The following is a 15,443-nucleotide window of genomic DNA, read 5'->3' on the forward strand; positions in this document are numbered from 1 at the left end:
TAAAATATCAAATATAGATTATAGAATAAGATACTAGATTGGATGTTAAAGTCATAATACTGCGGTTTTTGCGCGCCAGGCATGTCGTTGGTTTTCAGACGTGAATAGTATAGATTTCTATAAATTTCCGCTATAAAAAATTTATTAAATAGGTATACAGGGAAAAAACATTACATATTAATACTGCAAAATACATTATCGCATAGATGTAAGATGTTCCATCTAGCTTGATGGGTATCGAAACTATTGGTCAATTTGTAATTCCATAGCGCTATTATGATCAAAAGCCATTTCAACATAATATAAAGACATTAAGGTAGAAGGTACTTGATGCAAGTCATTTTAGAAATATATGATGTGTTATTAAAATTCTTGCTTGTGGTGAAATCCTGTGATATAGTAACAATTCGAAAGCTCTATTTCTTCCTGCCTTTCCTATAAATCAAACAGAAACAAGAAACAAAGCGTTGCAAAACGATGTTTGGTTCGTGTATTATTAATTCGTATGGACTGGAGAGCGCTAACTAGGGCGGTGGTTACATCAAACGTTGGTAGGGCTGGCTACAGCTGTTTCCATAGTAATGCTAATTTTAAGAAAAAACTCTAGTTTTTGTTAATCTACTAGCAGATGTAATCAGCTTTTATTTTATACAACTCACTTACTTTAAAGATGTCTTTAACATCTGAATTTAAGCTACATAATACTTAAGGAAATTTGAAAATACCAATAAAAATATGAATTATTGTTGACTTTGCAATCCTCACACATTTATTCTTCATAAATTCATTGAAACTTTTGATTATAATTATTAACTTTAAATATTTTTTAAAGTCGGCTATACCGACCCTATCATACCTACATCAAACGCGGTAGCTAACCACAGATGTGATGATTACCATTCGTCCGTGTAAACAGTCCAGTTTGAATTTACAACTTGTTAATAAATGTTTGTAGCGTTGTTTTGTTTTGTCTAGTTTCATATCCAACACTAGCCGTTTCCTGCGGTTTTCTACATTTCGCCGCTCGTAATGGTCTTAGCTTAGATTAAGGATTGGTCTCCGCGCGCGCTACGACTAGATACCGCCGGCGTACTCAAAAAATGCGGCAACTAAAAGTACGCCGAAATCGGCGTACCCGAGCCAGTCGTGTCACTAGCATTTGTGTGGAGAGGGCGTACCGATAGTTTCTAAAGATTTTGGACAAAACCTGAAGTAAAATGCCTGTTTGTGCCATAAAACTGTTTAAAAAAAATACAACAAATAATAAGAAAGACACTAGGATCACGTACCATCAGAAATAATCTTATTATTCGATATTTCACCTGTACTTTGAAAATGTTGTTTACGAAAATACGACGCCATTTAGTGTTGCCGTACTGCATATCCCAAAAACACACTTTTAATTTGAACTTATTTTATTCATAATGTTTTTTTTTCAATACTATTACTAACGCATATTATAAAAAAAATGATAATAACAATAATTTATTTCTGTTTAACCTTGTTTAACTGACTCATATAATATATGTTATTTTTTTATTACCGCTTTTTTACTTTTAAAAAACCTTTGTGATAGTATAGTGGCATCGCAAGTGGATTTGAGTCACATGTTCATGGGTTCGATTCCCGGCAAGGCCAAAATGAAATAAAAATATTCTTCAAACTTCTTTCCAAGATAGCCCATTTCCCATTTATGGGGTAAAATTTATGTAGCTGGCAGTACAATTCTTCACACACACTAGCGTCACCTAGCGTCCTTACAAATTGCCTCACACACACTACAGAACTGAGTTGCCGCACTCACGGAGCTATTGTTTTTAGGTGGAGCGGTATCTAGTCGTAGCGCGCGCGCGGAGACCAATCCATAATCTAAGGGTCTTAGCTTAGATTAAGGATTGGTCTCCGCGCGCGCGTAGCGCGCGCGCGGAGACCAATCCTTAATCTAAGGGTCTTAGCGTGATGATGTTATTATCGCCTTCCTCGATAAATGAGCTATCTAACACACAAATAATTTTTCCAAATCAGACTCGTAGTTTCATCGATTAGCGCGATGAATCACACAAAATAAAATAATAATTAATATATTTGTATAGATTATAAAAATAGCATAGACTTCATTGATACATTGTATAAATAACACAGTCATAGTCTTACATGTTGAGAGTTCTAAATTCAAATTCGCTGGCTCCGATCGTATTGGTTGGTTGTTTTTTTTTTCAAAATTATTGTGCCAGAGAGTATGGTTTCTATACCCACTGCTAAAAAGTGTAATATATTTTATATTACATTTTTTATGTAATTCCAATGATTTTTTAAAAGTAAACATTTGTTAAATTTCTTAAATATTATTAAATTATTAAATTAAAAATTATGTATGGATTGAGACTCTCCAAATAGTAATATTCTTGAAGAATCATAAAGTTGATTTATGATTACCTATGAGATCAAATGACAACTTTTTTTAATAATTATCTATGTGAAATAATTTTGCCTCCTTTTTTCGAATATTCATAGTACAGAACTTAACAATTTACTAACAATAAAATTGAAATAGTACGTTAGAAATTTATTCATTATTTCATACTAGTCATAGATCGTGAGGAACAAAAGTGTCCTTTGCTTTACGTGACTTGCTCTTTGGGAAAGTGGAGCTAAAACCTTTTACGGTAATGTTAAATTGCAAGGCAAATAACATATTATTTATAACTTAGCATATCCTGTTTTGGATATTTGTATGTGCTCATAAATCTATGAATATGTAATATTTATGGAAAAATTACATAATGTGCTTCATTGTATCCTTGTAATATTCGTATCTTATTTACGTAGGCTTCGCCCGTGGTACATGTTTACGTTTTCTCTACATAAGAACCATCCTCGTACTTCAAGGAATATAATAAAAAAAGAATTATCGAAATCGGTTCAGACGTTCTCGAGTTATGCGCTTACCAACACATTTTGCGATTCATTTTTATATATAAGATTTATATGCTACATGTATGCTATTATATAAAATATTTTTAAGTCTTAATTGAAGTAATATTTTTTTAATAATAAATATTTAATTACTTAACTGTTATTATAACAAGATAATAATATATTAAATTAGCCTATTGGATTGCTTCTTATTTAGACGGTAATTAAAAGTAAATACCATTTTCAGACATAAAATAAGTAAATATGGTACCATTTGTCCGAATGGAATTACAAGAATAAATTAAAATTTCCTATAATACAAATAATCGTAAAATTTAAAATCAATATTTCACGCAGAATACGACTCTGGTGGTCAAATAGAGTACAAAATTTATCACTTATTCAAATGGGCCATTTGAAATGTTCGTGTTTATAACGTGCAAGGGAACTCGAATAAAATTTACTTCACATTATTGTGAAATTGTACCTGAAATTCATCTGTGTATAAGTTAGTTCTATAATATTTAAAATATAACTATCATTTAAGTATAGTATACACCTAAATGTATAGGTAGTATAAGTTGTATATTTATGGTAAAAATAAAAGTAATTTCTGTAGAGCATGACGCTGAATAAGTCTGTTTTTAGAGTTTCTCTCTATGAAAAACAATAATCATTTTTCCGGAAGAAAATGTACCTAAGTTAGGTTACGATCGTACGTAGGTAATTTTGCTACCAGCGAAAGTTCCGATCTAGGTACAGCCGATTTAAATGGAAAATTTAGATATTCAGAAATATATTTTTTTAATAATAACATTATTTCAGAAATATATTTTTTTAATAATGTTTATTGGTTTACCTTTTAATTCGTAAACATTTAGCATAATAGACAAATAATTATTGTTTTCAACAAATAATTATTACCTATTATAATATCTTTTCACAGATTCTCTTTCCTACAAACCGCAGTTTGTATTTGTATAACTAATCTTTTAATTCACATTAAATAATCGTTTGTTTGTCAGCAAGATTTACAACCCCGTGTTGAAGTGCTGACACGACGATAAATGCTATAAATATCTGCTGACGTTTTACGGTATTCTATGCGGAATAAACAAAATGTCTGTCTTTTGCTAATCTTTTATGTTCAATTATATTATTTACTACTTGCTAGGTTTCCGGCCGCGGCTTCGCCCGCACATAAAAATACCTGCATAGTTTCTGTTCCTGTGGGATTTCTGGGATAGAGCCTACTCCATGACCTTTCTCGGGTCTCAAACTATCTCTGTACCAAACAGAACACGTACATATCTAACAGTGAACATTTTTGGAATCGGTCCAATAGTTACAGAGATTAGTGAGTTCAAACACCCAAACCACAGACTAATAATAATATACTACGTATACAAACAAATGAACAAACAAACTCTTGAGCTTTTAACATTAGTGTAAGATATTTTTATCAAATTCTTTTAAAAATAAGCTGCATTTTACAATTTACTAAATGCTATTTTTACCAACAACTGTAACTTCGTTTATAAGAGCTCTTAAACACAGCTTTAAGCTACGATTCGGAAAATTAATTGCACGTAGTTACATTAACTAGTTCTTAATAAAACGTAGGTATATTATGTTATCTGTAACTGTTTATTCATAGATCCAGGTCAACCGTCCATCTGTCCGTCACACTTGTTAATTATCTTACAAGTCACGACACGACTCCGACATTTAGTCGTGTATTATAAATGGCTTTGATGGATTGCAAGGTAATGGGTCGTTTGATTTAAGAGATTTCAAATTGGACTAATTGATGTTTTTGTGGATGAATGTAACACAGGTGTTATTGTGATCTTGGGTTGTTGAGTAAGTTAGAGGAAGTAATCCTCTTATAGTTCCTAAGTATCGTACAAGCGCTTTTCGAGGTAGTTACAAATGGGCAGCAACCCATTGTTGGAATGCTTTACCTCCTCCTATTAGGGATAAGAAATCAAAATTCTCATTTAATAAACATTTAACAGCGTACCTTTTAATCAAACAGAAACATGTTTAAACATTTCATTGCTCGTTTGTAATCCTACGCACTTGTCTGGTTTTGGCTTGTATTGTAATGTATATAATTGTATGTAATGTATTGTATTTATTCACTTAACAAAATATAAATTGTTTATTTATAAGTACTACTATTTATGATTTTATTTATTATGTTTTTTTTTTATTTATTTTTTTATTATATTTATATTAATTATTTATTTATTACCTATATTGAATATTAACATTAAGTAAATCTTTTTATAAGTAGGTAATTAGACATAAGTATAAATAAGGTGTCGCTGAAAATCAGCTCTGCAGTGAAAGTCTATGCTTTCACTGTAAAATGCTGAGCGGCATTCCTTTTAGCTAGTAGGTTTTATTAATTAGTTTGTAAGTACATAGATTGTTAATTTTTAATGTAACTGGCCTGCTTGCTAATAAAGATTTATTATTATTTATTTATTTATTTAATTTTATATATTTTTATTGTAATCTGATACTTTCTATTGGATATAAAAATGTACAGAAATGATAAACTGTATAAAAAATTTAATGGTTAAAATATCGCGCTTAGGTAAAAGTTTTAGGCGGACGATAAATTCACCGGAAGCTCAGAAAATTTTGCGATTATTTATTTTATCTTGTTTTGTATAAATTAGATACAGATTTTTTATCCATTTATTATCGAAATATATTTATATATATCTCGTTATATTATCAAAAAACCACATATATTATCGAAATATATCTCGTTATTAAAACCGAATCTCTTAATTTACGTTGTTTATAAAATGAATATGGTTGAATATACCACAGTTAATTATAAAAAATCCCAAATGCAATTTCTCTTGGCATGCGTTTATATACAAGCCCGTAATCTAAAACCGAGTGCACATTGCTATTGTTTTATAAGCGAAGCCGAGTCCATTGTTATAACTAATAGTGCGTATTGTATTTCCATGCATGTACAATTATTGTTTTGGATTTAAGCTAGACGCTGTTGGTTAAGTCTGAGGTAGAATTAGGATCGTTTTACACGACTGCAAATAAAAGGTAATGGTTTTAGGGTTCGTGAATTTATGTGTTTGTTTATTTGAAGCTTCTATAGCTCATCAGATTTTTATGTTATTAGAGTTTTATTTCACTAGATTGCTTACATTATACATTTCTCTCTTTATAGGCATAAGATGAACGGCTTCAGTCTTTATTTTTAAATTATTGTAGAGCCATTTTTAAACAATTACTAAATAAATCTGTATAGGTACAAACTTTAACCCGATACTGTAAGAACCACAATTTATCAACTAATAGCACAATATTTTGCCATCAAAGCGATGAACGAAGTATGATGGAAGATAAAATCAATATTAACATAATATTAACGGCAAATCATGTAAATCAGTGAGATAAGTAGGCTAACCGTTTACATTACAAATTGTAACTAACAAATCTGCAGTTAATCTTATCACATTAACTGAGTAACATGAACTATTACCAGTATTTAGTAATCTCAGTTTCTATGGGGTACGAACATCAGACTGATAATGCTTCTAAGGTCATGTTCACGAGAATAGCGATAAGCGAACGCGATAGCGGGAGCGGAGGTCTTACGCTTTATATATTTTACTATCTTATTAGTCTTGTGATCAGTAAAATAAATGCACAATACTCCCAAACAAAGGATGATGATATTTATGGGACTGAATATTTTACTGGAGACAGTAACTAACATACGACGTAATAGTACACCTACAGCTATGTTTCTAAATAGGGCTAGTTAGCTACTAGTTGGTTACATAAAATCTAATAAATCTACATAAAAGCGACTCGTTTTAGTTTTTAATGCTTTATGAATTTTTGTTCTGCGGTATTATGTAGCTTGCTTATCGCTTCTCTCTTGAACATGGTTTAACCCTTAGCTAAAGTTTAGATAGGAACCTTGTAATACGGCATGTACAAGTCAGTCCTCTGATATACTTAATTAATTTCTGCATTCCGCCGCCGTTTGGTAACCACCGGTATTTGCATTTACGGCGCTCGTACTCATGTTAAATGAAAATTGTACAAACATTAAGATTGGTGTAGTTTATCCATTGATAGGCTCGTTTACGTCTATCTAGTGCTCGTTTAACAATTGTGAAAGTTTTAAACAGATTATTATTACCCTTATTAGCCTTCCATACATAAAATATAATATTTGCTTTCCATACATTATTCAAATATCATATCATAAAAGGAGACAAAAGGTCTATAAGGCATATAAAGGGATACTCTGTCGTAACGTTAGGTTTCTTCTCTCAGTTTTATGCAAATATAAACAAATACAAACAAGATTTTATTTCACGCCTCCTAGATGAAGCACATACGAAAATGAAATGATTTTTTGAAATGAAAGTTTTTTTATTTGTTACCATTTCTAGGTAATTTACCATAATGTACCATTTCTTCCACCAATTTTTTCTAGGTTGCAACTGTTCGCGGGCGGGTTCAGAGAGCAACGTGTGCGACATCCGCACGGGGCAGTGCCGCTGCCGTCCGCACGTCACCGGACGAGCGTGTGACACTTGTGAGGTAATCACACACGACGTTTTATTTATGTACCTATGCTTATCAAATAAAAAAAGAGCGTGTATGTTGAGCACACGTGTCAGAAGTGAAACTTCTTTGGCCAGATTCAAACCTAAATCGTCGTCTTACGCAATGACGTGACCTTTTTTTTCTTTATTTATTTAGGGATTTTTGTCCAAAAGGACGATGTCAATTCCATCGTACCTTGTACAAAGGTACACTTAACAAAGAGGCTAATAAAATATATTGTAACAGAACCTATTTATATTGTCTTTGCCTTAGAACCGTGGTACCTACCTACGTCATGACCAAGGACAGTTATGGAGCTAACAAGCTGTTATCGTGAGATCTAATGCGGAACAAAGTCGGCTATTGTTATTATCCAATAATAACTTGATTCTTTTGACGTAAACTGTATTTTGTTTGGTGGTAACTTTTGCTTGTGAAAAATATTAAATTTGAGGTCGATAGAATAAAATATTTAGTAATAATGGAAGTAGAATCAACTAAGTAACTAAATAAGTTTTATTTTTATTTCGTCTAGTTGTAGTTTGTCTAGTTTCTAATAATTAATATCTGAAATAACTAAACGGACTTTGATTATACTTAAAGTAGCCGATAAATTGTATACCTACGAGTACGACCGCTAGTTGAAAATGTAGAGATCAGTGAAAACTAACTGAAATATATGGTCAAAAATATTAAGATAATGAATGAACTGTAATGAAATTGTTACTCTAAATTTACTTGATGACATCAGAATAAAATCTGACGACGCATGAAGCGATAGAAAAAAATATTACGACGCATCTTTCGATTAAGATGTGACGGGAGATACGTAAACAATAGTTACATTCATTAATAATTATTAGGTTATGTAGATAAAGCTGGATGATTTACGTAGTTCTTTGTCTGCTTAATGTCATTACAATGTATCTTTAAATACTCATAACTCAACGACTTTGTAATGTTGTAATACTTCGAGTTTATTTTCGGGCAGATACTGTCTTCATACTTCATTTTGTGAATTTGTCTTGTTTTATGTAAGAGCTGTATACTGTAAACTGATTGACTATGTAGTCAATGTAACGAGACTAATTAAAAAAAAATCTTCTGACTAACGCGAAAATTTTTTTTATTAATATTATATTATTATTAATTTGTACAGCAATGAATACTATTTCTTTCCTAATAACAATGGTAAATTCCAGGAAGGCTACTGGGGCCTGGATCGTGGTGAGTGCCGGCGTTGCGAGTGTGGTGCCGGCACCGCCGCGTGCGACCCGGTGACGGGGCTGTGTGCGTGCGCGGCGGGTGTTGGCGGTGCGCGGTGTGACAGGTGCCTGCCCGGGTACTACGGGTTTAGCGCTACGGGCTGCTTGCGTGAGTTCCTCCTGTTTTTAGGTTTATCCCAATGGAAAAGACTTGAATGTAAATATCGTTATAGTTGAGTTGTACAATTTTCCCTTTGCATCGACTATGGTAATGTAAAATGATAAGGAAGGAATCGTAGGGAGAGACCATTTATTAAAGGTAGATTAAAATCAGAGTGGACATGAAATATTCCATTCCATCCAAGGAGATTAATTTAAACTTTCTTTCCAGTATCCACGCACTTATGAGATAAAATTTTTGTCACAGCATCACCATCACCATTATACATTGCTACACATTTTTTAAACATATGTAGATATGCAAAATTTCTTCCAGCATGCCCCACCTGTACGGACGGCAAAGTCTGCTCCCCGGTATCTGGCCGCTGCGTGTGCCCCGGGCGCAGCCGCGGGCCGGCGTGCTCGCAGTGCGCGCGCGGGTACTGGGGACGCGAGTTTGGATGCAAGCCGTGCAAGTGCGGACCCGGTGCTGTCTCGGGTGAGGATTTAAGAAAATATGCTAGCTTTCCACCCATGCGATTAAAGAAATGAGGTACTTAACTGCGGTGAAAAGTCTATGTATCTCTTTAGCTTCTTAATTATCTCCAACAATAAAATGGTTCTGTCGCAACGTGAAAGAAGGACAAATACTTATTAATATTAGCATAGTATTTTTATATTATCTGTGATATTAGTAAGGATGTGAAAAATGTGAATTGAAAGAGTTTTCGCTGTGAGATAAGCTTTAATTTGTTTTGCTTTTCGGTTATAAAGATTGAACTTTTAAATAATAGAGTACTTATTTTCTTAAATGACATGATGAATGAAAAACATAAACCTATAACTTGAGAAATTTAATACTCGACGTTTAACTTCAAATTGCAGAAACTTGCGACATGATAACCGGTGCCTGCGAGTGCAAGCCAGGCTGGACGGGCCTCTCATGCGATCGCTGCGAGCGCGGCTTCTTCGGGCCACGATGTAGACCCTGCAGGTGTTCTGTAGCTGGTACCAGGTGTACTGATGTCTGCGAGTGTGATGATAGCGGCAGGTGTCCGTGTAAGGTATGGATAGAATAATGCGTGTAAAGTCGTCCCCCTGGAGAAAAAGCTCCAGGGGAACGACTTTGTTCGATTGAATGTAAAATATCAGTGACTTAACTGATCGTATGTTCTTGCGTTTATGTTATTCCTAAATTCTTATGTGTTTAAATATTTGAAATTGTACTTAACTATACACTTTACATAAAAAATTCTTTTCCATTTATATCACGATGATATTATGTAAAATTGGCTTAGCTAAATATAGGTCAGTCTGAAATATATCAAGAGTAGCAAATACAACATCTACCTAATTTAAAAACACAATTTTTTAATTTAAATGTAATTAAAGCATTATCAAAACCTTCTCATCTTTTGTTTATTCCTCTACAATTATACTTCTTCCATCCCCTATTTCAACAATACAGGAGAACGTAGTAGGCGCGAAATGCGACCGCTGCCTGGACGGTACATTCGGTCTCTCGGACACGAACCCGGCGGGTTGTACCGCGTGCTTCTGCTTCGGTCGCGCAGCTCGGTGCACACAGGCGGACGTGGTGCGCGCTGCTCTGCATGCGCCCGCGCCGCTGCACCTGCGTCTGCTGAGGGGGGAACCCGCTAATGTATGTGCTTAATACATTGATATAATGTCTCGTGTAGATAGGTCATCTGTATTAATAACTCAGGCCCCGGAATCACAGACACAATAGAAAATCTATTGTCTCGTGGACCGATCGGGCCGCTGGGGGCTCACCGCTCAATGGGTTAATTTATAAATTCTGGCGGGTCACGGGTGGCTGAGTTGGTCAAACGTCCGCTCCGGATTAGCGTGAAAGGATGCGGGTTCGAGTCCCGCTTTGTGATCGAATTTTTTTCTATTATTTATAAATTTATATTTATAACGCATTTGAATGTCATAAACCACAAATATCAAATAGATCATCTGTTACATTATTAATACTCTTGAGTTTTAAGTTTTTAATCGTTTCCTAATAAAAATGCATTTATAGTTTAAACAGCCCATTATTATATCTAATTTTAATACATTATGAATATTATTGTTCTATTCACAATATCTTTACTAAAATATTTTTTGACAGGTATAATTTCAGTAACAACTATTACGTTATTTCACGTACAATATGAGAAATGAAAATGAAAATCAGCAAAAATTTCAGCAAAAATATAATCAATTAGGATTTAACAATACAGGAAAAGATTGTTGCAGCTTATTTCACATTTCAGTTTTAAACAAAATTCCTACTAGTTAATAAAATTCAACACAATTTCAGATGGAACAAGAATCGCTCCTTGCCGTGCACACACGAAACCCTGACGTCACGATATCAGTCCCCTGGCCACCGGTACCAGTGTACGCGGAACTCGGAGAGGTCTTCCTTGGTGACAGGGTTATGTCTTATGGAGGGGCTTTACGGTTCCGGGTGGAGGAGGAAGGGGGGGAACCACTGCCGCGACAAACTCTGGCGAAATTTCCTCTTGTCAGTATACATGGAGCATCGTTGGTGCTTGATCATTATGAGGTATGATATTTTCTTTAATGCAAATAGAATTTTTGTATGCACGTTCTTACCGTTTTCATACATTTCAAATACAATGCTCACGTGCTCACAATACTAATCTTATGACTGATTTTCTGCAATTTGCCAGAAAATCCATACTATCCATACTAATATTATAAATGCGAAAGTAACTCTGTCTGTCTGTCTGTTACTCAATCACGCCTAAACTACTGAACCAATGTTCATGAAATTTGGTATGGAGATATTTTGATACCCGAGAAAGGACATAGGCTACTTTTTATCCCGGGAAAATGACGCAATCCCGGAAATCCCACGGGAATGGGAACTATGCGGGTTTTTCTTTGACTACGCGGGCGAAGCCGCGGGCGGAAACCTCGTTTTAATTATTTGAAACTTCTAGAACATTCCACAAAATATTTCAAACTATAATTTAAAGTAGACTATAATTTATTTTTCCAGCGAGTACCAGCTATAAACGGTACATACGCGGTGTACCTCCATGAATCACTATGGGAGGTCCGGGGTCGGAACGCGGTGGCTTCCCGAGGTGTCCTGATGCTGGTCCTGCAGGATCTGCAGCACGTCTTCGTGAGAGTTTCCACCAGGATGCCCAATTATAGGGAACCTTTGCATGTGCTGTAAGTGTTTTGTGTTATAAGAAGTTTTGGATATAAAAATAATAATCTATACTCTATACTAATTTTATAAAGAGGAAAAGTTTGTAATTGTATGTACATATTTTTTAGTTTGTAATTGTATGTATGTTTGTAAATGTATGTATGGTTTTCACGCATAAGCTACTGGACCGATTTCAAAAATTCTTTCACCATTAGAAAGCTGCATTTTCACTGAGCAACATAGGCTAGGTTTTATCCGGGAAATCCCACGGGAACAGGAACTATGCGGGTTTTTCTTTGAAAACGCGGGCGAGGCCGCGCTGGAAAGCTAGTAAATAATAAAAGGAAATGAATTTGTAGAGTGCATGTGTTACTTAAGAAATTTTGATGGAAATAATATCAGTAGTAAGAGTTTAAAAGAGCTTATTTCATACTTAAACAATTAGAATATTTTTATTTTCGTTCATAGACTTTTTAGAATCGTTTCTGACAATATATTTCTTAAAACAAAGAAATTTGAAGCAATAAATTTTCGTATTTCACAACCAACACATTTTTCTTTTACTACATTTTTCCAGCCTCCTCAACGTATCCCTAGAAACAGCTGTCGCTGGTCTTTCCCGTGGCGCGCCTGCCCCAGGGGTGGAGATGTGTGAGTGCGGTACCGGGTTCAGTTCCGGGTCGTGCCACCGACCGGCTGCTGGGTTCTGGCTCCCCCCCTCCCCGCCCCGCCTCTGGCACACCGCGGGCACGATACTGATTGATTTGGAGACTGTGCCCAAGCAATGTGATTGTAATAACCGCTCGGAGTTGTGTCATCCTACTACAGGGCATTGTATGGTGAGAATTTAGAATCTTGCAATATAATATTGAATTCGATAAATAACTTAAAATCAAAAAAATTTTGAATATTTGCCTTCACCAATCAGTCTATCACCAATAATACGTTTACATCTTTAGTGCAAATTGAAATAATTAAGAAGTTCCGCAACCTAATTCAAGAAATGATCCTAATTACAGGAAAAATTTGATAATATGTGTTTAACCGATGATTAACAATGTCTTCCAAATATTTTCTGTTTTAAGGAGAGTTGTTAAATTCGTGTAAAAACAACAATGTACATAAATTAAAAAAATAGCAGTTTTGCCTCAATTTTTTCTTCATGTTTATTTTAATGAAGGCTATCAACATTTTTGTTATATTTTTAAGCTATTGCATAGCTTCTATAGAGAGCAGTGGTGGCTCAGTGGTGAGACCTCGGACTTCGAATCGATAAGTCCGGGGTTCAAGACCAGGCGAGCGCGCAGGAAATAAATTGATTTTTCAATTTATCTGCGCATGTTGTAACATCACCACTGCTCGAACGGTGAAGGAAAACATCGTGAGGAAACCGACATGTCGAAGAATTAAAAAGTTCAACGACATGTGTCATCCGCCAACACGCACTTGGCCAGCGTAGTGGATTATGGCCTGTAGTACCCTAATAGGAGGCCCGTGTCCCAGCAGTGGGAACGTATATGGGCTGATGATGATGATGATGATGATAGCTTCTATCGCGGGCCTTAAGCGCTGGGACCGAATCGAGAAATTCCGTAACGAAAAAACCTCACGCTCCCCACTCCGACGGGCCGAGGTGTGGCTTGAAGGCATAGCATGCAATAGCTTTACCGCGGCAGTCCCCGAGTGCCACACGTCATTTTTTTTCCAGAACTGCACAGACAACACAGCAGGTCCGCACTGCGAGCGTTGTGCGGACGGGTACTACGGGGAGCCGAGTCGTGGCTGCCGGCCCTGCGCCTGCCCTACGGCAAGTGATAACAGGGCACTGTCGTGTGCTCCGGGGCTTAATAGATTGCATTGTTATTGTAAACCTGGTGAGTGTTACCGATGTCGAAAATTTTAAAGTTTAATTTGACAAGTAATACTTTATTAATTTGTTATCATTAGTGAATACTGGATAATGGATATTCTTCATTGCTAGTTTTTGGATACTAACTTGGCTGAGACATTATGATTACAGACATCGATTGAATCACATTATCATTTAGTCCTGTCATTCTGAACGCACTACCTAGATACCATACAATAGTATTATTCGTATTTTTATTGACTATACACTATACAGTCCATTATCTATATAAGGTTCTATAATTTGTAGCGAAACATCAACCATATAATATAAACCTAAATAGCATGAAAATTCTGCATGATGTGTCAAAACATTTAATATACTTGGGTTGCCTGGTAGAGATCGCTAAATAGCGATAAGGCTTCTTTGCTGTTTCTGTAAAGTCTTTGTTTATGTATTTTCAAAGCAATTTTTCATAAATTCATTCATTTTTTGACTGACCAGTTGGCTTGGTTGGTAGTGGCCCTGCCTTCCAAGCCAGAGGTCGTGGGTTCGATTCCCACCCGGGGCAAATATTTGTGTGATGAACTTAGATGTTTGCTCTGTGTCTGGGTGTTGATTATCTATATAAGTATTTATTTAAAATTATATATGTATGTTTATCAGCCATCTGGTTTCCATAACACAAGCGAAAGCTTAGTATGGGATCAGATCGTGCCGTGAAAATTGTCCTGAAATATTTATTTATTTATACTTACAGGTTACGCGGGCGCTGCATGCGAGTCATGCGCACCCGGCTGGGTGCACAACACCCGCGGTGCGTGTGAGCCGTGCACGTGCGACCCGCGCGGGGCTGTAGCGGGCACGTGCGATGTGCGGGCGAGGTGTCGGTGCAAACCACACGTGGGAGGGGATAAGTGTGATACGTGTGAGCTGGCAAGGCATTATCTGGATGATGGGGGGTGTACGCGTGAGTATCTTCCAGATTCACAATTTTTTTTTTTTTTTTTTTGTTAAATTCTTAAAATAATTAATGCTTGTTTATTGCCAGCATAAATGCTGCATAAATATAATTATATAACTGAAAAATAAATGCTATTACATTTTGCCTGAAAACAACGTTGCAATAGATTTCATTGATTCATCTAACTGTTTAATTAAATCACATCAAACTCAAACTCAAACTCAAACATTTATTTATTCAATTAGACTTCTTCGAGAAGCACTTTTGAAACGTCAATACATATTTTAACATTTACCACCGATTCGGAAAGCAGTATCTATGGAGAAGAATCGGCAAGAAACTCCATAGTTGCTCTTTTAAATCATTTCAGTATTACAATTTAATTTTACAAAATATGTAAGTAACTGTACGTATCATCAAACATGACGTCATTCACCTGGCATCCTGTAACAATTTCTTATTACATTTTGCCCGAAAAAACGTTGCCAGAGAATTGATTCATCTAACTGTTTAATTAAATAACATCAGACATGATGTGTCATT

General features: G+C 35.3%; 1 protein-coding gene across 1 annotated transcript in view; it reads left to right on the forward strand.

Moving 5' to 3' along the window:
• LOC123705952 (laminin subunit alpha-1) overlaps positions 1-15,443 on the forward strand; it is a 73,751-nt gene that overhangs the window by 33,854 nt on the left and 24,454 nt on the right. The window contains exons 2-11 of the mRNA XM_045655073.1: positions 7,412-7,518; positions 8,727-8,898; positions 9,226-9,387; positions 9,774-9,952; positions 10,357-10,551; positions 11,221-11,469; positions 11,929-12,107; positions 12,665-12,926; positions 13,796-13,961; positions 14,697-14,906. Coding sequence (XP_045511029.1) covers positions 7,412-7,518; positions 8,727-8,898; positions 9,226-9,387; positions 9,774-9,952; positions 10,357-10,551; positions 11,221-11,469; positions 11,929-12,107; positions 12,665-12,926; positions 13,796-13,961; positions 14,697-14,906 — 1,881 coding nt within the window. The remainder of the gene's footprint in view (positions 1-7,411; positions 7,519-8,726; positions 8,899-9,225; positions 9,388-9,773; positions 9,953-10,356; positions 10,552-11,220; positions 11,470-11,928; positions 12,108-12,664; positions 12,927-13,795; positions 13,962-14,696; positions 14,907-15,443) is intronic.

This window comes from Colias croceus, chromosome 3 (genome assembly GCF_905220415.1).
Source record: "Colias croceus chromosome 3, ilColCroc2.1".
Taxonomy (NCBI): Eukaryota; Metazoa; Arthropoda; class Insecta; order Lepidoptera; family Pieridae; genus Colias; species Colias croceus.